General features: G+C 58.6%; 1 protein-coding gene across 1 annotated transcript in view; it reads right to left on the bottom strand.

Moving 5' to 3' along the window:
- Nucleotides 1-21,375, bottom strand: part of LOC113978694 (arf-GAP with GTPase, ANK repeat and PH domain-containing protein 3-like) — a 73,926-nt gene extending 52,551 nt beyond the window's left edge. Inside the window, exons 1-7 of the mRNA XM_027705828.1 lie at nt 20,892-21,375; nt 12,097-12,155; nt 9,390-9,477; nt 9,116-9,201; nt 8,831-8,972; nt 7,368-7,502; nt 1,775-1,902 (exon numbers count right to left, since the gene is read on the bottom strand). Of these exons, the coding sequence (XP_027561629.1) occupies nt 1,775-1,902; nt 7,368-7,502; nt 8,831-8,972; nt 9,116-9,201; nt 9,390-9,477; nt 12,097-12,155; nt 20,892-21,375 (1,122 nt within the window). The remainder of the gene's footprint in view (nt 1-1,774; nt 1,903-7,367; nt 7,503-8,830; nt 8,973-9,115; nt 9,202-9,389; nt 9,478-12,096; nt 12,156-20,891) is intronic.
- Nucleotides 21,376-21,689: the final 314 nt, after the last annotated feature.

Below are 21,689 nucleotides of genomic sequence, written 5' to 3'. Positions count from 1 at the left end.
CTGAGGCCCAGGGGAGCACCCACTGCCCTGCCAGGTACCCATGTGGGGTACCTGCCTCACCTCCTGCCAGCTGCTGGGAACCAGCTCCCTGGCAGAAAGACAAACTCCCACCCCACAGTGAACACAGTGGTGACTCACCCACAGCCTGGGGAACTCCCAAAGGCATCCCAGAGGCCCCGAAGAAGGACGGAGAACAGGGCAGCAGCAGTGAGGAAATCAGGTGGAACAACTCAGCAGGTGCTGCAAGCAGCTACTGGTCCGAGAAACTCCCACCCCCTCCCTGCAGGCGAGGGCCAGGAGCTGCCAGGAGGGAGCAGGGTGGGAGTCAGGGCCAAGTGAGGGATGGGACTCCCAAACCCATCCAACCTGCTCGCCCAGTGACAGGTGTGGGCAGGACAGGGAGAGAAGAGCCCAAGGCAGCAGCAGGAGCTTTCCCTGGGGCTGCAGGGCTCCGGGGGATCCAAGGAGCCTGCTCCAACAGGGGCACACCCCACAGGCTGCCAGGAAGGCCTGAGGGACAGACCTGTGTCCCTGAGGGAGCACAGGACTCCGGGGCCGGCCCTGGCTCCTGCCACACCAGAGGACCAGGGAGATGCTGAGCATGGAACTCAGGATCAGGACCCACCATGCACTGCTGGTGACTCGTGAGAGCTGGTGGAAAACACTGAGCAGGGCTGACCTGCTCTTGCAGCTCCCTTCCCCTCCCCATGGATGGAGCAGTGCCCTCCAGGCACTGGGCACTGCTGCAGAATAAAAGCAAAAAATCCCAGACTCCCAAAGGCAGAAATGAAACCAGGGCCTTTGGCTGGTTCCCAAGAGGATCATCCACTGTGCAAGGACACCTCCACAGCACAGCTGTCCCAGGAGAAAGAAGCCCTTTGGACAGACAGGTGACAAAATCTGCAAAAACCTGCATCTGCCTACTTGCAGTCCAGCTTTAGAAGCCTCTACAGCCAGGTATAAACTTCATGGGGGTATTTGAAAACTCCCCATGTAAGGGTCCAGGCAGTGGCTGCAGACACAGCTCAGGTCTGTGCAGGGACAGGGTCCCACACTGGAGGACCACGAGTCCTCCCAGGGCTGGAAGTTTCCAATACACCTGGAGCTTCAAAGCCAATCCCCTCGTGAAAAACTCACCAGCTACACGTGCTGTCCCTCAACTTGACAGCCTCTCCACAGGTACAACCCCTCACAAGCCACCTGCACCTGCATCAAGACCATCTGCTTTCTGAGTCTGGGGGCAACAGGACCATGGGCAGCTGTGCCTGCCTGGCTGGGGCAGCCAGAGCAAGACCCTCTCACAGATCCTTTTTGCTGTCCAGGAAGCTCCCTGAGACTCCTCACAGCTTTGCTGTGTGTCTGCAGAAGCACAACACGGTCTGGGGACCATGAGCCAGACCCAAAGATACAGACACGAAACCTGACCTCGGGGCAAGTGTCAAACCTTCACAGAATCATAGAATCATGGAATAGTTTGAATTGGAAGGGACCTTAAAGCCCGTGCAGTTCCATTCCTGTGATGGGCAGGGTCACCTACACCAGACCACGTTGCTCCAAGCCCTGTCCAACCTGATCTCAAACACTTCCAGGGATGGGGCAGCCACAATCTCTCAAGGCTATGAACAGAAAAACCAGGGTGACACCACTTTGCTCTTCCCAAGAGCCATCCCAGGGCAGCAGCACGAGCCTGAGGCTGAACGTGTGGGGTGCTGAGTGAGCTGAGGGGTGTGCAGAGCACGAGGGGTCCCTGGCTGTCCCTGTTCCTGTTCCCCACCTGGTTGATGTGGACAGAAGGGATGGAGGCTGCGGAGACAGACGAATGGCTGGGTGAGTTGGGCAGGGACTTGCAGGGGCCGATGGACAGCTGATGCTTCTTCCGGAGAGCCACCACCTTCTGAGCCACTGCAAAAGGGAGAAAAGGACAGGGTCAGAGGCCAGAAAGCAGCTTTCTCTACCCACCTATTTCTGGAGGGCTCCAGGGAGACCCAGGCCCTTCCCCTGACTGAGGCCAACACCTGTGGCTCAAACTGTGCCCCCCTGTACTCACAGGGAGGATTCTGTAGAACACCCAACCTGCAATCCTGCTGCCACACAGGATCCCTGCCATCCACAGGGACAGGGGCATGGAAGGCTGCCTGTGCTGCCCAGGCCGAGTCCCCAGAGGCCACTTGCCCTCTTGGGTGTCACGCAGAGCAGTGACTTCACATGGACATGCAGAGACACACCAAGCCCTGGGCTGCTGCAGGAGAATCCCTGGGCAGCCAGTCACTCCTCAGTCACCCCTCATGGCAGCTCCAGGAGCCAGGTACTGAACTGAACAGCCCAGGCAATACCACCTCCATCAGACTGGGCCCTTGGGACCCTCATGGGCTCCAGGTGTTCAGAAAATTAACAGGAGGCTGAGGTGAACATGGACAAAGAGCTCTCTGCTCCCTGACTTTTGCTTGGTACAGAAACATCCTTAAAATAAATCCTAAGAGCTGAGGCTCCCCCACAGCAATGGCTTCTGGCAACTGTCCTGGCATCTGCTGAACCCCAGGAGATTTCTGCACTCGGGAACTGTGAAGGCAGTCCTGAGAAGCTCTTTAACTGGACCTCTCCAGACCCAAGAGGTCAGAAGGCACATTCTGTGCCAGTCTCCACCTCGGCGAGGGCTCTGCCATGAGGGGACCACACTGACCACCCCTCAGAGCAGGCTCACCCACAGGGAGTCCTGAAGTGGCACCGGACACTGCAGGACACAGCCTGGCCTGGGGCACTACCCCTGCTCGTGCCAAGGCCATCTCCTGGTGATACTGAAGTCACCAGCACTGTCCCATCCTCTCACCACAACAGTCACTGTGACATCTGGGGACTTGGGAAGGACGGAGGAGTGCAGTTCCCACACAGTGAGCAGCGGCTCCAGGGGGAATTCTGCCAGGACACATGAGAAACCAGCAAAGAGGAAGTGACTCTCATCCTCCTGACATGTGTCCTTCTCGTGGTGACCTTTGGCAGCCTGACTGCCTGGACACAGCCTCTGTCACACCAACAGCCTCACCAACACCAGGTACACACTGGAATGTGCTCGGTCCAGACCCGGCACAGCACAACCACACACAGCTCCAGGCTCCAGACTGGATACCCGGGACCTGCTCTGAGGAGGAGGGTCTCTGCTGCTTCTGCCTCATCTGTGGTGGCACCACAACAGCCAGGGCCACTCTGAGCAGCTGGTGAAGGTGGAGACTCCAGTGTCTCCATCTCAGAGCATCCCTGACACTCAGTACCAGGGGTGTGTGTGGAAAGGACCATCCACAAGCACTGAGGGGCAGGGTGGTCACTCCCTCAAGCTGTTGTGCCAGACCTGCACGTTGACCTGCTCCTCAAAAAGGTCTGTGGCTGCTTCTTGTGAGCCAAGACAGTGGCAGGGAAGGGCTGTCTGTGAGCAGAGGTGCAGCACACGTTCCACGGTGCATGAGCGAGGGAGTGACCTCGGCACTGGATGCAAGGACCAGCGCTCAGGGAACTCCTCCTGCTCCGCTGTGGGAAGTGGACATCCTCCCAAGCCTGCCCAGGACAGGTCTGCCAGGATCTGGGATGAACAACTGGTGTGGGAGAGGACATATAAAGACACAGTCTGATGGAAACTGAATCACCACCTGAGGCAAAGTCCTCACACCGCCTGTGACTGCCAGCACTCCACCAGACCCAAACCAGCTGTACCAGGATCCACCAGATCCCGAAACAGTGCTCACTAGGAAGAGCTGCTTACCCACCCCAGAAACATTTCTTCCCATCAGTCAGTTTCATCTGGAATGGGACCCTGGAAATCCTTGAACAGCTCCCGGATGCCAGTGATGGCTGCAGCCTCTGCTGCCCTCACCTCCTGCTCCATTCCCTCCATCACACAGCCGTGCTCAGGAGCAGCTCTCTGGTCCTGCAGTACAGCAGGAAGGTGAGAGCACCGAGTACCTGGGCTTTGCCCAAATCTCCTACAAGACAGTGGGTCCCTCTGCTCCCCTCCCAGCTCCCAGAGCTCTCTCCAGAGCTCCGAAAGAGCTCAGCAGGGGCACGGACACCATGGCACCAGCCATTGGAGCAAAGGGCAAGACTCCTCCCGTGAGGGACTCGGTCTGGTTTGGAGACAGCACAAGAGATGTAGGATACGGTACCTCCTCATGCATTTTTCCCAACAGCTAATGAATAAAATTATTAATAAAGTCAGTAAGAACTCTTTAAAATTTGAATTCATCTGGCTGGGGCTTCTAGCACAAGCTCTGTCCCCGCCTGCAGTCTCCCAGCTGGGATCTCTCCCCATGTAGATGGGTACATAGTTACTCCTATAATCAAGTCTCCTCTCGAGCTTCTTGATTTGCTGAATGGATGACTCTTGTAGTAACTCATTTCAGGTATGTTTTCCAGCTTTTGATTAATTTTTGTAGCTTTTCCTTTTTTAACTTTCTCAGTCTCTGCATCCTTTTGAAGTGCTGACATCCAGTGCCTCCTCCTGCTGACCTGTATGGAAGCAGGAATCCGTCCAGATTCCCACTTGGTGCTCCCGCTTCCTCTGCCAGGGACAGCCTCACCTTCCCATCACAGCTGCCCACACTCCTTGCTCACCCAGCACCAGCCTCTGCCCAGACCAACACCAGGTTTGTGTGAGCAGGCAGCCACACTCCTGGGTCTCCTCAGCCTCACGGCTCCTCACAGGGACAATCCTACTCCCTGCCACCTCCCTGACCCCATGTACGGCCCGTTTTAATGGGTTGGTTTTCTACTGATTTACAGTACCTATCAAATTCAGTTTCTCGTTTGTTCCGAATATTTTTCTTTTTCAACTGTGTTATTTGTCTCATAGTAGGTGTAAACGTTGTCAATTTTCCCAAGTAACATGGTCCACCAATGGGATACTTAGGAATGCCAGACCATGCTCTATTTCCACAAATCAAGAAGTAACCAGGTGGTAAATATTTTGGCTTTGTCACATTAACTGACACATTTCTGACATAACCTTGGCACCAGGTTACATTGTCATATGGAGGGGTTTGTGCTGTTATGTTCGTGGTGGATACATTCCCAATTGTTTGCTGCCATTGTAAAAAGATCTTTTCCTTTTTCATATTGAGTCTGAAACAAGAGTCATTTCCATAACAGCTCCAAATAGTTGTAACTCACTAGGACTGTCTATCATTGTCCTGTTTAGATTAGCTACCTTGGAATATGTATGAGGCTAATTATTAACCTTTATAAGCACGAAGCTTACAGCAATAAAGTTGGATTAGTCATGATCAATACTGTGGTCGTGTGATACTTTTCCCGTCGTCTACAACAGCCAGTGGCTGAGGCCAGACAGGGATGGAGCCCAGCACCTTGCAGGCGGTCACTCCTGAGCCCTCAGCCAGCAACCCCAGGTCTCCCACCATGGCTGGGACACAACGAGAGCCCAGCCCAGCTCCCACATCGCGCTGCTGAAGTTGTGTTGTCTGGGCTACAGGGTCAAGAGAGGGAGAAATAACCCCAGAGCACAATTCATTCCATCTTGAGATTGAAAAGGATGAGCAGCTCCTAACAAACAGCCACTCCTACCCTGCAGCACCTTCCCAGCCCTTCCCAGCCCTTCCAGCTGCAGCCCCTTGCTGTGCTGCCCTGCACAGAGTGGGCACAACAGCAGCAGATGGAACGAACAAGCTGAGCAGATCTGCTGACACCCAGTACCAAATGCCCTCCAGAGCCAGGATCAGCCGTGCTCACAGCCCTGATGCTGCTGCTCTCCTCAGGTTTGCTCTGCAAATGTCCCAACTGCTCTGGCAGATCCCCCCCTGCAGCTCACTGTCCTCAGCTCCTCACACTGTTCCTTCCCCCGTTCCTCCATGACTCAGGAGGAGGAAGGTGGGATCACCACAAACCTGCCCAATGGAGTCACCCCAGTTTCCCCAGGAATATCAAACTGGTGCAAAGGCTGCTGGATGTTGAGGGGTCCCTGCCAGGTGGGACAGCTCGGGAGGTGGGTCTCTGGGCTGACCACTCAGATAGTCCCAGAGCAGCAGCAGGAGCATCTCCACATGTTTCTGTGTAAGAAATCACCACTGTGACTGTGACCCTCAGCCACAGCTTGAGATGACTGCAGGGCACAGGCTCAGGCAGGGGAAGGAAGGTCACCAGCTCCAGCTTGGAGCCACCTGAGGCCAGTGACAGGATCAGCCCTGTGTCTGTCCTCAGTCTGTCTTGCTGTGCTGCAACGACCCCAGCTGGATTCCTGCCTTCAGGCATCACAATTTCCAAACTTCATGTGCCTGTTCCACCTTCAAAGACCACCAGCACAGCTCTCCTGTCCAAAAGCTGCTCCGTCCTGCCCAGCTTTTAGCTCCACACAGACCCTTCCATGGAACACAGACCCTGCCCAGCCTTCAGGTCTGCACACCCCCTTCCTCATGTGCTGAACACAGATCCCCAGCAGCACTACCAGAAGACAAGAAGGAGAAGGGGGAAACAAGGGAACCACAGAATCACAGACTGCTTTGGGTTGGAAAGGATCTTAAAGCCCATCTTGTTCCACCCCCTGCCATGGGCAGGGATGTGTCTCACCAGCCCAGGTTGCTCCAAGCCCCATCCAACCTGGCCTTGGACACTTCCAGGGATCCAGGGGCAGCCACAGCTTCTCTGGGCAACCTGTGCCAGGCCTCACCACCCTCACAGAGAAGATACCTCCTGATATCTCATCTAAACCTACTTGCTCAGTTTAAGGCCATTCCCCCTTGTCCTGTCACTAGAGGGAACACAGAGTCCCATTTAGGGCAGAGCCCTGGTTTATTTAAGCACTCTGCAAACTCACAGGAGATGGTGCAGGTTCCCTGTCCCCCCTCAGCATCGCTCTTGCAGACCACCCTCCAAGCCTAAGCAGGAATGCTTTCCCACACTGTTCCCATGAGGAACAGCTGCCCCATCCAGCTGTTCAGGTGCTGCTCCCCTACTCCAACACCTCCAGGTCCTGCTGTGACTCCTCCAGTCCTCCACGCAAGGCCAGCAAACCCCTCTCTGCAGCCCCCCAAGTGCTCACAGGCTCAGGAAGTGCTGTGCTGCCCTGTGGGGATCCAACTGTCCCCACAGCCTCTCTGCTCTCTGGAACGAGCATCCACCCACGAGGAGCCCCTGCGAGAGGGGCAGAAGGTCCTGCCCAGCCCCGCTCTGTGGCCCCTGAAGCACACCCACATGGCACACACAGGGTTCCTCACACAGCCTGTGCACAGAGCACGTCCTGCCCTTGCCCCAGTGCAAAGCAGTGGCACCGCACACCAGCGGGTGCCCGACGGACCTGGGCAGCCTGAGCCCCTCGGTGGGACTGCACTGCTGCCCTGCCCTGCCTGGACACCCTGCCCCAGCTCAGTTACCGTCCTGGAAGACCCTCTCCACGTTCAGGCCGTAGGTAGCACAGGTCTCGTAGTACGTGCAGCGCTTCAGGTCGTTGGAGAGCTTCCGTGCCCGGGAGTCGTCGATGACCCGGGGGTTGGTGGCACTGATGGCATCTGCAAACCAGAGGGACAGGGGGTTAAAGAGCAGGGACCTGTGTCCCACTGATCCCTCTTATCCACAGGTTCACAGGTCCCAGGTCTCCTGGCCTCCCTCCCTCTCTTCACGCAGAGGAACCACCTCCATAGGAACCCCACATAAATGCCTGAGAGTCCCACATCTGTAGAAAAATGGATGAATCTCTTTAAATGAACCTGATTCAACTCCCTGAACCACCCAGCCACTGAGGTTTCAGCAGACAGAGGCAGAACCCCATGGGAGGTGTGGGGAGCAAGGCCAGGCAGTCCCAGCCCCTGAGTAAAATGGATTTGTCAGTCTCCATTATTTTGGGGCTCATGGCCAAACCCCACACGTTAAAGAATCCAAGGGAGAAATCCTCCTGGATTAATGGGGAAATTGGCTCTGCTGGGACGTCCCCATAGCTGAGGCCTTGGTGGACAGCTCTAAAATACAGGCTTAGTTTGTATCCCAGATGGCTGCCAAGTGCTTGCCTGTTTAGGAAAAACTTCCTTCCCAAAAGGAATCCAACTCCTTGAAGATAAGCCAGGGACAAGCGGGGGCTGCAAAGAAACCCTCTCAGGAGGGGCTGAAGCAGCACTGGGACCACGCTGTGAGGAGCCTCTCCTCAGACTCTGCAGAGGGTCGTGTGACTGTACCAAGGCTGTGACCCCACCTGGCTCTATGTCTGTGACAACAATGAACCCCCTGTCATTTGTCCCCACTCCTGCACCTCCACGGCACGTGCTGCCTCCCCGGTCCTGAGCTGAGATTGCTCAGTCCTAAAATTCATTCCACAGTCTTTAAATATCCAAAGTTTAACAACTTTGTTCTGCTCTCAATCCAGGGTCTGGAGCAGATCCCCTGTGTCTCCCCACTGCTGTCCCTGTCTTCCTGGCCTCAGAGCTTCTTCCTGCCCAGGAACAGGTCACACTGCTCAGGAACGGGGTCCTGCCAGGACAGTTTTTCCTCACATCCATGCCTTGCTCCCACTCTCTGCTGTCACACAGGCAATTCTGCAGCCCCAGGCTCCTTCCTGCCTTTGCTGGCAGAGTCGGAGGAAGCAGCACCAGGAGGTCTGGACATTTCCATGAGGAAAGTGGCTCCATGGAGCGAGGCAGCTCCCTGTGGGAAAGCTGAGATGGTCTGAGCAGGAATCACCTCCTCAGGGCCCTGGGCTGGAGCCTCAGCCCCATGTAGGGCTCACAGACCAGGATCCCTCGATGTGCTCACAGGGCTGGCACCCCACAGGGGCCAAAAGGGACACATCCCCAGTGCTCCTGGCCAAGGCCAGGGGTGTGGGGGGAAGCCCAGGCTCCGCTCTCACCCTGTGTGCCCACCAGCACCATCGGCACCTCCGCTGTGTTCCGGTAGCTGCAGAGCCGCAGGTAGTAGTTGTAGACGGTCTGGAAGCTGATCTCATCCTCCAGGCTGAAGACAAACACCACAGCATCGACCCAGGCAGCAAACTGAGGAGACATGGCAGGATTGCAGGGATTACTGCCCGGGAGAGCGGCTGGAGCCGTCAGCAAGGGCACCCCCACAGCTGGATCCAGGAGGAGGCTTGGCAGATGCATCCCCAGGATGGGGTGGGGAGGGACAGGTCTCCTACCTGGAGTTCAGGGGGGCCCCCTTCATCTCGAATCAGCAGCAAGTAGCTCTGACCATCCACCACGATCTCCTTCTTAAACCGGCCACCTTGGGAGGAGAGCAGAGCCACTGGTCAGCGAGGGGGGGCAGGCAGGGGACACCCCAAACGAGGGCCAGGGGAGCTGCAGAGCCCCGCAGCAGCGGCAGAGATGTGCAGGGATGGGGGTCACCTTCAGCACTGGGGAAAGGAGAGAGGACCCAGCCCACCCCCAGGCACCCCAGGAACCAAACTTTACCCTCTGGAGACTCCTCCTGCACGTAGGTGCCGGTCAGGTAACGGTGCACCAGGGCTGACTTGCCACTGGACAGGTTCCCCACGATGCCCTGCAACAGAGGCACATGTCACCTGGTGTGCCCAGCACATGTCCCTCCACACGAGGCCACCCCTGTGAGGTGGCACCAGCAGCACTCTCAGATTTGCCATGGAACAGAGGTGGGTGTCCCAGGATGGGTCAGTCAGAGAGCCCAGCTCTGCCCGGCATCAGCATCTTCCCGATGGTTTAAAGCCACCAGTTGTGGGAGCAGGTTTGTGGTGAAGGGTCTGGAGCACAGCTTTGATGAGGAGCAGCTGAGGGAGCTGGGGGGGCTCAGTCTGGAGAAAAGGAGGCTCAGGGGGGACCTTCTGGCTCTGCAACCCCCTGACAGGAGGGGGGAGCCGGGGGGGGTCGGGTTCTGCTCCCAGGGAACAAGGGACAAGAGCAAACGAGTTGTGCCAGGGCAGGTTTAAGTTGGATATTAAGAAAATATTTTCATGGAAAGGGCTGTCCATCCCTGGCCCAGGCTGCCCATGGCAGGGGTGGAGTCCCCACCCCTGGAATTGTTCAAGAAATGTGTGGATGCACTTGAGAACATGGTTTAGTGGTGAGCATGGTGGTGGTGGTGTGGGTTGATGGTGGGACCTGGTGATCTTAGAGGGCTTTTCCAACCTCAGGGGTTCTGTACAGCTGCACTCACACGCTGAGAAACGCAGGGTGAGGAGCAGCTGGAACACTAAAGCTGCCTCTGCCACCAAAGAGAAGCTTACAGCCAAACTCTTCCAGGCACAGGGATGAGCTGGGCAGGTGAGTCACCACCAGGCAGGTTCTCCAGCTCTCAGCCAGGGGCTTGAACACTTCCGCTGCTCCAGGTCCTGCCCTGGGCCACCTGCACGCTCCCAGTGAGAGGCAGAGAGGCACCAGCCCAGCAGCAGCGGGCATTCTGATGGCACAGACCTGCTACCAGAGCACAGGACACCCCTGGGGCCACTTCTGCCAACAGAGCAGCTCCTGGGGCCGCCTGGCAGTGACGGCCCCACACCACGCCAGGGGTAAGCACTGCAATGGCATTTAGCTCCAAAACTTGGACAGAGGCTGCACTTACACTTTGTTTGCACACAGTCCAAACCCTGACCTGTGTCTCACTGAAATCCTGCTGCTCTGCCCTGTCCTGTCCTCGGGCTCACCTGGAGCTACAAACCAGCTCCCCTAGAACTGACAGTCCTGAGGAACAGAACCCCTGAGAGGCACAAACCAGAGCCAAGCAAGGTGTGTAGGCACTGTGGGCACCTCTGTTCCATGACTGTTGGGAAAAGGAGGGAATGCAGTCCACACTGAGATCCAGGGGACAAGTCCTGCCAGGAGGCAGCGTAGGTGCCCGACCCATCCCTCTGGCTCCCTCCTCCTGTCAGGGGGTTGCAGAGCCACAAGGTCCCCCCTGAGCCTCCTTTTCTCCAGGCTGAGCCCCCCCAGCTCCCTCAGCCACTCCTGGTGCTCCAGTCCCTTCTCCAGCTCCATTCCCTTCCCTGGACACGCTCCAGCCCCTCAATGTCCTTCTTGCAGTGAGGGGCCCAACACTGACTCCCACAAGAAACATTCCCAGGCTTCACTTCCTTCCAGTTTTCAAGCAGCTCTACGTCCTCTGTCCCTCCCACAGGACAGTGGAGCCAGATGGGGATCAAGCTCTGCTCCCAGGGAACAAGGGACAGGACAAGGGGAAACGGCCTCAAGTTCTGCCAGGGGATGTTTAGGTTGGATATTGGAGAAATTTCTTCCCTGAAACAGCTGCCCAGCCCTGGCACAGCTGCTCAGGGCAGGGGGGGAGTCCTCATCCTTGGAGGGATCTCGAAGCCCTGTGGATGTGGCACTTGGGGACATGGTCAGTGGGGGCCTTGGCAGTGCCAGGGGAACAGGTGGATTCACTGGTCTCAGAGGGCTTTTCCAACCCAAATGATCCTGTGACTCTGAACCAGGACTTTGAAAGGCCTCCAGGCTTTTAGAAGAGCTGCACTGGCCGGATGAAACCTCGGAGCAAGAGAGATCCTCAGAGGTCATGGAAAACATGGGAAAAGGGCACTTGGGGAAGAACTAAAAGCTCTGGGATGGTTTAGCTGTCAGCACAGCTTTGCAGCCTCCGGAGCCTTAACGTCACATGGAACAGCTGCGGGAATGTTTTTGAAAACACATTTCACAGGCAAACTAACAAATGCATATTCAGAGTTTGTTTTGATTTTCACTTCACTGCAGGTAAGAGACACTATGGCAGGACGGTGCTGGAATGCTTTGCAAAAAGAATTTTGATCTTTTGTTTCTTGGAGTAATATTGAAAAAAGTTAGTCCTGCAAAGGCTGAAGGGAGAAAAGGCCAAAGGGAGAAAGGGCAGAAGGAGACAGACACACCACGAGCCTGCACAGGGAGCTGAGGGCTGGCACAGAGAGCGTGGCAAGAGCAGAGCAGGGGAACAGATCGTGGAGGGCTCCGAGAGCAGACACAAATGAGAAGCACCCGCAGCATCCTGCCCACCCTGACATCCCCTCCAGGCCACCCCAGTGCCCGCAGTACTGACCTTGTCCCATCCCAAGGGGCTGTGCTGGGGGCAGAGGGGGCAGAGGCAGCCCCCAACCAGAGACCACATCCCACAGGATTTGGGGAACCAGGGGTACCCGAGGCACGAGCTGCAGGTACTCACCACCTTCAGCTCAGGCACCGAGCGGCTCAGGGTCCATTCCTGGCTGTTCACAAACGAATCTGCAAACACAGAGGAGAAATCACAAGGTCACCACGGTTGCCATCAAGGACCTTGCCATGCTCTCCCTGCTCCCTCCAGGCAGGTTTATGGCTCTTCCCTCCCTTACACCCTATCCAGAGACACGAAGCTGCACGAGGTCCTGATACAGCCCATGCCCAGTGGTTCCACAGCCGGAGCCCTGGGCGGGGAGGAGCAGCCAAGCCAAGGGCACCACAGGATGGGACCCTCCCTCCTGCCCTGCAGGAGCACAAAAACCCCTTTAGCATCCCTTGCCCTGAGGCACAGAGGACAAGGGAAGACACCCTTTTCAGAGCAGAGGTTGCACAGGACCCCAGAGCCGAGGGCGCAGGCCAGCGCCCCGAGCCCTGCCCTTGGCGTGCTGCAGGTTGTGGGTGAGGAGCTGAGGGCAGCACATCATCCCTGTTTCTGACTGAAGGCAAACACAGCGAATTATTGCATGTATGGAACCGGCAGTGCACTGCAACAGGCTCACGGGGGCTGTGGCAATTTGGCACGGCTTGAACGGCGCAGGAAACACCCCTGGCCTGCCACAGAGCCCCAAAACACTCATTTACATCCCAACCAGCTCCAGAAGCTGATGAGACAGACTTCCCAAACGGAACCAGACTCACTGGGGGAGGCGCAGGAGTCTGGAGAACACCCTGAGCACCAGGAGCAGCAGCAGCTCCTCCTGACAATCCCCAGTCCCTCATTCACCTTGGCGAGGCCGGATGCTCCAGGGCAGGGCCCAAACGTGCATGGCTGCATGTTCATCGTGAGTAAACAAAGGATTTTTGGAGACTGGAAACCTGTGGGAGCTCTGCAACTCCAGGAGCCTGTAAGAAACCTGCTGAATCTGTGGCCACGGACTATTGCAAGAAGAGGAATCTGAGATGGGCTCACAAGGGAAGTGGAGAATCCACCAGACCCAGTCATAGTTAGTGATCAGACACAGCGGCCTGGGCTCATGTTCTGGCCCTCAGAACTGCCGAGGGGAGGTTGGACACCCAACGGCTCCAGCTCTTCCTCCATTTCCAGGCTGAAGCCTTGTCTCACCTCTCCCACCTCAGTGGGCACTGGTGGGAGACGCAGCCCGAAGCCGTGGGGAAGGGGCCGGCTGGGCTCCACCCTTCCTGGCCCACAGGTGCTCAGTGGCCACAAGGGGACAAACAGTGACCTGATGACCCAGCACTGTGCCCTCACCCCAGCTTCGTGCACCCCCAGGCCTGTGGGCACAGCACGTTCCTCCGGGGAAACACGGTGCTCCTACCTGGAGTTCACCTCCCATGGCTGATCTAGGAACAACCCTTTTCCAGGAGCTACACACAAATAACGCCTGGGTCTGCTGCAAGAACACAAGGTTATTTATAGCCATCCTGAGGATTCTGAGGAGGAATCATTTCTCTGCGGCGTCTTTCATCTGCCTTTTCTTTTTTTAGGCAGAGGTAAATTTTTTATTAAAACAACCCATCAATCAGGAGGAAAACGATACATTCTTGAGCCCTTTCCAAAAGGTAACAGCACACCTGTGTTTCCAACTGCATCACTGGGTCTAAAAAAAGCTGTCACCTGCACCTGGGACTTCTGTGCCACTGAGTTCCTTTGGCAGGTAAGGTGATGGATAAAGCACCATCCAGGCCTTCTCCTTCCCAGCACTCCCTGAGGGGACAAAGCACCACATTCATACTGTTTCACTACACACAGCAGGTTTTTGAGGGGTTCTGAGCAGAGCACAAGACACATGCTCTCAGTGACTGGCCTTGGGAAAGAGTAGAGGGAGGGAGAGCCCTGGAGAGGACAGGCTGGGCTCTCAGGTGAGCTGGATCTGCTCACGGGTGCCCATGACAAACTGCTCTGACTGTTGCATTCCTCCACAATCACCCGGAAAAGCTACCAAGACTCAGATCTGTGAGGGGCAAGTTCCCCCTCTGGAGCCAAGGTCACAGGTGTCAGCAGCACAAGACCCCTGTGAGTCCCAGCCATCCTGGGCCAGACCTGCACACACCAACCCCTCCACTGAGGAACCTCTCCGTGAACAAACACCTCTTGTTCAGGTGGACATCCCACCCTGACTCTGAGCAGCCCATCTGCAACACCACTCGCTCCTTGTGCTGCCCCAACCCCTCTCCTGCCCCGTTAGCTCTCCTGCCCCAGGCATCTCCTCCTGCAGGGATGGGGATGAAGACAGCAGTGCCTGGGAGGTGAGGAAGCCATGTGTGTCCAGGGGCACTGTCCTCTGCCTGCAATCCCCAGGGAAACTTCCCATCCAGCACCTGGACAAGGTACTCAACACTGTCAAGACCTGACAGGACAAGAGGAAACAGCTTCAAGTTGTGTCAGGGAAGGTTTAAGTTGGATACTGGGGAAAGTTTCTTCTCTGAAACAGCTGTGCAGCCCTGGCACAGCTGCCCAGGGCAGGGGTGGAGTCCCCATCCCTGGAGGGATTTCCAAGCCCTGTGGATGTGGCACTTGGGGACATGGGCAGTGGTGGCCTTGGCAGTGCTGGGGGATGGTTGGACTCCATGGTCTGAGAGGCCTTTTCCAACCACAACGATTCTGTGACCATGGGCCAGCCCAGGAAGGTCTGAGGGTTTGGAGCACAATCCACTGCCACATGTCAGGGTGGGGCCCACACAACAACTGAGTCTGTCCCTGCAAGTGCCCCCAGTCCTTTTTACACGCCCTGCTCCGCCCCAGGACATGCCACTGCCCTCCTCTCACCACGCACGTGTGTGCACGTCCCCCTGGCACCCGGAGGACCCACACCTGTCTGGATGTGCCCATCTGCAGGCCCAAAGTCACCTTGTCGCTCATCTCTCACGTCACCTGTGCCCTGTGTCCTGCAGCCGCCTGCACCCGCGCTCACAGGGGTGGCTCTGGGTCTCAGAGACCCCCAGAATGGACCCCCCCGATTTCTCACACTCCCTTCCCTTGTCTGCTGGCAGCTCCAGCAGCTCCCTGCGTGGGCAGGCACGGATGGCACCACGGAGCCGTCAAAGAGTACTCAAGAGCAGTTTCTCAACCTAAAACAGCCACAGGCCAAGCTGCCAAATACCAGGGACACGACTCTGACACCAGCTCTGTCCATCCAATCTTGATCCTTCGCTGCTACAATGCTGCACATGGCAATTCCCTGCACTCAGGGCTACGAATCCTGCTGGTGAGACATTACACACCCCGAGTGTTGTGCGGCTGTTACACACCAGAGCAGCACTGGGAAGGTCTGAGTCCGCAGCTGCAGGAGGGTGATTTGGGGGTGGGAGCTCCCCTCGAACAGCACCATTCCCTCCAGGGTGGCCAGACCCTCCCCAGCCACCTGCCATGCCTAGGGGGTGCAGGGGTGCCCAGCCCTCGGGCACTGCTCCCCACTGGAACAGGCACGAGATCCCCATCATCTCCTGGATGACACAGTGACCACGTGGATGCACTCAGAGAGCCACTGGTGACCTGACCAGAGCAAAGGCACCACCCAAAATCCCAGCAGGCAGGTGAGTGTGAGCACCTTCCCCACATCCCCTGGGTCCTGGTGCCAGCTTGCCCAGCAGGGATTGCCTCCAGTGGGTGACACCTCCAGGGACTGTCCTCCCTCTCAGCACTGGCATTCACGTAGCACGAGGAGGCACAATTTACTCGCTCAGCTTCACTGCTGGACTGGCTGCACACCCTGGTATTCCACAGGAAAGCACACCCAGTCACTCTGCCTCCCTCTGCTCTTTGCTGTTTAACCACACAGAGGGGATTAGACTGTCTGTGCTACAGTTCAACACCTTCCCCAGGTGTACCCAAAAGAAGCAGCGGGCTCAGGGCACCACTGCCACACAAGAGCCTCAGCACAGCCCAACGGTGTCCTTGGCTCCACAACTCAACCACACGAGAGGAGATCAGTCTGGCCTGGCCTGGGAAAAGGAGATTCAGGCCAGTTCTGTTGTGCTCAGAATCTTCTGCTGACGGAGGTTTCCCGGTGCAGGCGGCTCTGTTGCAGAAGGTGGAAATTTGGGAGGTAGGGCAGAAGAGCAGACAGGGACATAAAGCAGACTCCCTGTAGCTGACATTCCTCAGTCAGTTACCCTGGACACCAGCAGGACCCTCAGAGCAGGCCCCAGATATGGGACAGCAGCGTCACACACCAAGGAGGCACAACCAGCACCTTCATGGCACAGCCCAGACCCTGCGGCCCCCGTGCCCTGCAGAAAGCTTGGAGGGGCTTCAGCCACGGACCCATGGCTGCTCACACACACTGCTGCAGGAAAACTGGGAGAAGGAAGGGGCTGGCTGGGCAAACCCGACTCCTCACCTCAGCTGCTCCCTCCATGGGATGATGTGCAGCAGGTTCACCTACCCTGCGCTCCAGAAGCGCCAGTGCCAGACACATCTGGTCTCCCCACACAGCAACTAATAATTAACCAACTCATTAGCCAAGCCACGGTGGAACTCCCTTGGACACTGCAACCCTGGACACTAAAGCCAGCCTTGAAACCAGGTCAGAGGCTGAGCAAACACAGCAGAGGCCACACAAACCACGTCCAACGGATCCACCTGCCCGCACACGTAGATGAAAGGGCGGCAGAGGCAGCGTGCCTGGGCACAGCCACTCTTCCTGGGCACAGCCACCCTGCCTGGGCCAGGTTGATAAAGCCTCAGCCCTGGCAATGCTGGCAGGAGAGGGATTTCTCCAGGTTAAGGACCAGCACAGGCATGGCCAGTGTCCCAGTCAGCACTAAGTCAGTGCGAGAACCCACTGCAGGACATGATCTCAGCAAGGATTACCTCACCAGAGCTTTGAATACTTTGCAGCAGTGAAAGGAGATACTTGTGTGTCTCTCAGTGAAACAGGGCACGATCAGGAGCTGCCCCTTCGCTCCATCATCACACCACGTGCAGCAGCAGTTCCTGTCACCAGGAACTGTCAGTGTGGGCTCAGGAAGATCCAGGTGTTTCAACCTCTCAGCACCTGCTGCTTTCCAGTCCCTGTCCGAACACTGGCAGAGCAAAGACCCAAACCAAACCTCCCTGTGATGGAAGAACAGGGTCTGCTGGAAGGCAGAATCCAGCAGAGTGACATGGAGAGACACTGCTGCCCAGCACAGTGAGGACCCATCCTGCCAGCAAAAACCTGTTCCCAACATGCCTGACCTCAGCTCCAGCTCTGCAACCCCACAGGTGCTGGCAGATGAACACTGAAGGCGCTGGGGTTGGAGTTCCCTCTCCCTGGGGCTGCCTGTGACTGCAGTCAGACACCTCTGCACCCACTGCACACTCTCTGACCTCATCCTGAGAGCTGGGCCTTCCAGAGCATTGTCCCTGACACCTTCTAGAGCTCCCAAGCCTTTCCGAAGCACAGACACCATCCTGGCCTCAGCATCCAAGGCATCTCTACCCCCACCAGTGCTCCCAGCTCAGCCGAGGCAGGTACCAACACGAGGTGATACTTATCATGACCTACCCAACTCACTATGCAAACTTCACCTGATCCAGGAGAAAACACCCCCCTCTTCTCCCAGGAGCTTTCCCTCACATGCCCTGCGCATCAGTCTCCACACAGGAGAGTAAACGGAGGTGCCTCGAAGCACCTCAAAAAGCAGGGCACGGCTCTCTGGGAGAGGGGACAGGGCTGTGATCACAGAATCACAGAATATCCTGAGCCGGAAGGGACCCAGACAGATCATTGAGTACAACTCAGTCGTGCCCAGGACACCCCAACAAACCCACCCAGTGTCCCTGAGAGCACTGTCCAAACCCTCCTGGAGCTCTGGCAGCCTTGGTGCTGTGCCCACTGCCCTGGGCAGCCTGTTCAGTGCCAGACCACCCTCTGGAAAAGAACCTTTTCCTGAAATCCAACCTAGATCTCCCCGACACAACTTCAGGCCATTCTCTTGGGTGAGGAACACATCCTGAGCCATCAGAGATGCTGTACCCTTCACACAGTCCCTCCATGCACAAGGACAACTCCAATCCCTAACGAGTCCAGTTTTCCCAAGCCCAAGCCTATTAGAGAGCCTCTTTGGAACAGCACCAGCCAACACCTGGACACCTAGAAACGTTCCTCTGAACCACCAACCACGATCACCTGGGTCAGTCTGAGCTGGCTGGACTTTGTTCACTTTGCTCTCCAGTCCCAAGGGCTGTTGCCCTCCCTTGCCTGTTACACAAGGACCATCCCTTTATGTTTTTTGGGTAACAAACCCTGAAAATCCCCCATCACCCCTCCCTGTGCTCCATCCCAGTCGAACCCCTCCAGGGCTGGGAGCAGCACTCAGAGCATCCTCCTGGCTCTCTGTGGGTACGTCTGGATGCAGAGCAGAGTGCTGGGTGGGTATGGCAGCGTGCTGTAAACAAACCACTCCAGGTTCTGGAAACAGGGAGAGTGCTGGCTTGGCTCTGTGCTGGGACTCCCACATCCAGCTTTTCCAAGCGCTGATAACCGCAGCTGCAGCTGCACCCCCCGGGAGGGCGAGTTGGGGCTGCACCAGCAGCTTTCCCAGGGCAAGGTGGGCAGCACCCGCACGGACCATCAAAGTTTGTGGGATGCCAAGAGGGTTTGGAACGCCGTCGGTCTGCAAGGCTGGAACGGGGATGGGGCAGAGATGAGACCTCCTGAGCAGCTCCACCAGAGCAGCTCTAAGGCTGTGCTCCTCCAGCCCGGGCTCAGAGACCCACAGCTGGAGCGAGCCATGGCCCAGGGACCAACGTGCTGAGCAGAGACACAATGGGGAGACAGGGCATGAGAGAGGACTAGCAGCAGTTGGTTTGCTCTGCAGACTTCACTGCTGCCTCTTCACATCTCACTGTCCTTAGGAGGACACAGGTCTGGTGGGTGCAGGGGCTGTGCAGGTACCAGGCAGGTAATGCACGGTGTTCTCAGTGTGACCAAACCCACCGTGAGCTCTGCAGCCCCAGGGCAGGGCTCACTCTGCCACAACGAAAGGTCATCCCTGAGCCTCTGCTTCCAGCACGAGCTATGGTGGCAAACACTAACCTTTGTGACAAGCAGTGGTCCCACATGATCTGGCTGGTCACAGCTGGAGGGGCCCCAAGCCCCCCACGGCACTCCCCATGGAATCCTCAGCAGGGTCTCCCACAGATGGGCCCAACAGGAGCCCCAACCTGTTCCATGGAGCCGCCAGGTGAGGGCAAAGACACCAACGGAGTGCTCAACCTTGGCTGCTCCTCTGTGAGTGGGGCTGCCGGGCCGGCTGCTGCTGGCGCAGCTCCCACTGGAAGCTGCCGGCAAGCAGGAACAGGCCCCCCGCTGCAGGGGCAGGGCCCGGCCCTCCCTGCCCGCATACACCCACATTCCCCAGCCATGAGCGCAGCCTCCCCTCTCCTGGGAACCTCCCGCCACCCAGCCAGCACCCGGCACCCGGCCTGGGCTGCCCTGCCAGCGCGGGGCCCCCCGTGAGCACAGAGCATCCCGGCCCTTTGCCTCGTGGCACACGGCAGCCCTCGCATCCACCGGAGCCTCCAGACCCTTCCCCAGGAGCACAGCAAGCCCCAAGGGCACGAGGGGCTGGAGGAAGGAGCCCCCTGAGCTCCCTGGGCAGCAGCAGAGCTGCTCCCGTGCTGGTCCCTGCAGGGCAGCCCTCCCAGAGAGCGTTCTGGGCACGATGCTGCCCTGGGCAGCCGCTGGCTCGGGAGTGTGCGGGTTCCTCGGGAGCGTGCGGGTTCCCTGGGGAGCCTGCCAGCCCCAAGCTGTCCCTCCAGCACACGAGCCAAGTGCGGAACTGCCTCCACACCACCCGGACGCAGAGCAGAGCGATGGAACCCGACGAGGCCCCACCGGGAGCGGGCGGCGGGGCCCGGCCCAGCCCCCAGCTCCGCACGTTCCATGCCTTAAAAAGCCGTGGATGCTGCTCTCGCCTCCCAGCCCTGCCAGGGCGCAGGGCTCGCCCATAGCTCCTTCCACAGGGCCGGGAAGGGGACAGAGAACAGAGGCACAGCTCTGGTTGAGGCCCCTCACAACCCCAGTGCTGGAGAACCCCCCACCAGACACTGGAATCAAGTACCTGAGAGCTGCTTCAGCTGCCAGTCCCCACAGAGTGTGGGTTCCCTGGGGAGGACCATGGGTCCTGTCCCCCTGTGCCATCACCAGGACACCACCCCTGCTCTCCAGAGGCTGCCCCACACGTAGTGAGTGTCCCATGCTCACAAACATCCGGCCTCCACTTGGCCCCGAGGATGATCCCAGCAGAGCATCCTCTGGATGGGGCCTGGCACTAGGGAGCTGCTCACAGGAGAGGGGTGCAGGACCATCTCTGTGCTCCCCAACCCCCCATGCTGCTCCACACCTCTGCTCTGGCAACCTCCCAAACGGTCCCACTTGCTCAGGAGCCCACCAACAGCACTCCTCTTCCCCTCCCACCAGGCGTCTGCTCCCCCAATGCCACTGCACGAGGCTCAGCCCTCCCTGCCCTTGCTGGGACACCACTGGGGCAAGAAGGACGTGGAACACATGTGCTTGACTCCCAGGTGTGTGGCCAGCAAGGGAACTGGACCCTGGAGCATCTCCTCCCAGGCAGCAACACCACAGCTGCTGCAGCACCACCGACCCCACGGCACCAGGAACGCTCACACGACCTCGCCGCAGCCCAGCACAAACCCCAGAGCACCAGGACAGAACCAGGTGCCCGTGCCCAGCCCCAGACCTCGGCTGGGAGAGGCCACGGCCACCTGTCCCTGCAGGTCTCACAGGCGCAGGGGGCTCCCCCCAGCCCAGCACCGCTCCTGCGCTCACTCACCCAGCGCCCGCAGCGGGCCCCCTCCCAGGAGGATGGGCTCGACACCGCCGTGGGGGTCCTTGGGGCACGTGCCGCTGGCGCTGCCACGCTCTCGCCTTCGGAAGCGGCTGGTGAGGAGTTTCCAGAGTCCTCCCGTTTGTGCGGGGTCGGTGGGCAGCCGGCCCCCGACCCTGGCCAGCTCCGGGTAGAGCAGGTCCCGCTTGCTGGGGCAGGTGTGCAGGGAGCTGGCGTCGCCCTCGCTCTTGGTGCGGAGGCGCGCGGGGCGCAGGAGCCCCCCGGACTCCGACCGCCGCAGCTCGTGGCCCCGGCGCAGGCGAAAGCTGAAGCTTTTCCGCAGGGAGCTGAAGTTCTTCCTGGGGCTGGAGCCGCTCCAGCCGCTGCCCCCGAAGAGGTTCCAGCGGCGGCTGCCCCAGAGGGAGCCGCCCCGGAGGAAGCCGGGGCTCTCGGCGGACTGCGGCGGCCGGGCGGTGGGCAGGAAGGTCATGCTGCTGGGGCGCGGGCGCTGCGCCCCGTCGGGGCCGTCGCTGTCGCCCTCGGGGCTCTGCCTGCGCGGCGAGCGCAGCCGGAGCAGGTCCAGGAGGCCGCCGCGGGCGCGGGCGGGGGGCGGCGGCGGGAGCAGCGCCCCGGGCAGCCCGTTCCCCGCCGCGCAGAAGCTCTTGGGCCGCCGGCGCTGCTGCTGCGCGGCGCCGAGCGCGGCCTGGACGGCGGGGACGCCCTGCAGGTCCAGCGACTCGCAGACGCTGATGGCGCGGCGGGGGCTCGGCCGCGGGGCGCCCCGGCCCGGCCCGGCCCAGCGCC

This window comes from Neopelma chrysocephalum, unplaced genomic scaffold (assembly GCF_003984885.1).
Source record: "Neopelma chrysocephalum unplaced genomic scaffold, ASM398488v2 Primary Assembly neopelma1_357, whole genome shotgun sequence".
Taxonomy (NCBI): Eukaryota; Metazoa; Chordata; class Aves; order Passeriformes; family Pipridae; genus Neopelma; species Neopelma chrysocephalum.
The sequence above is the reverse complement of the archived record's forward strand: the minus strand, read 5'-3'. Positions and strand labels throughout refer to the sequence as shown.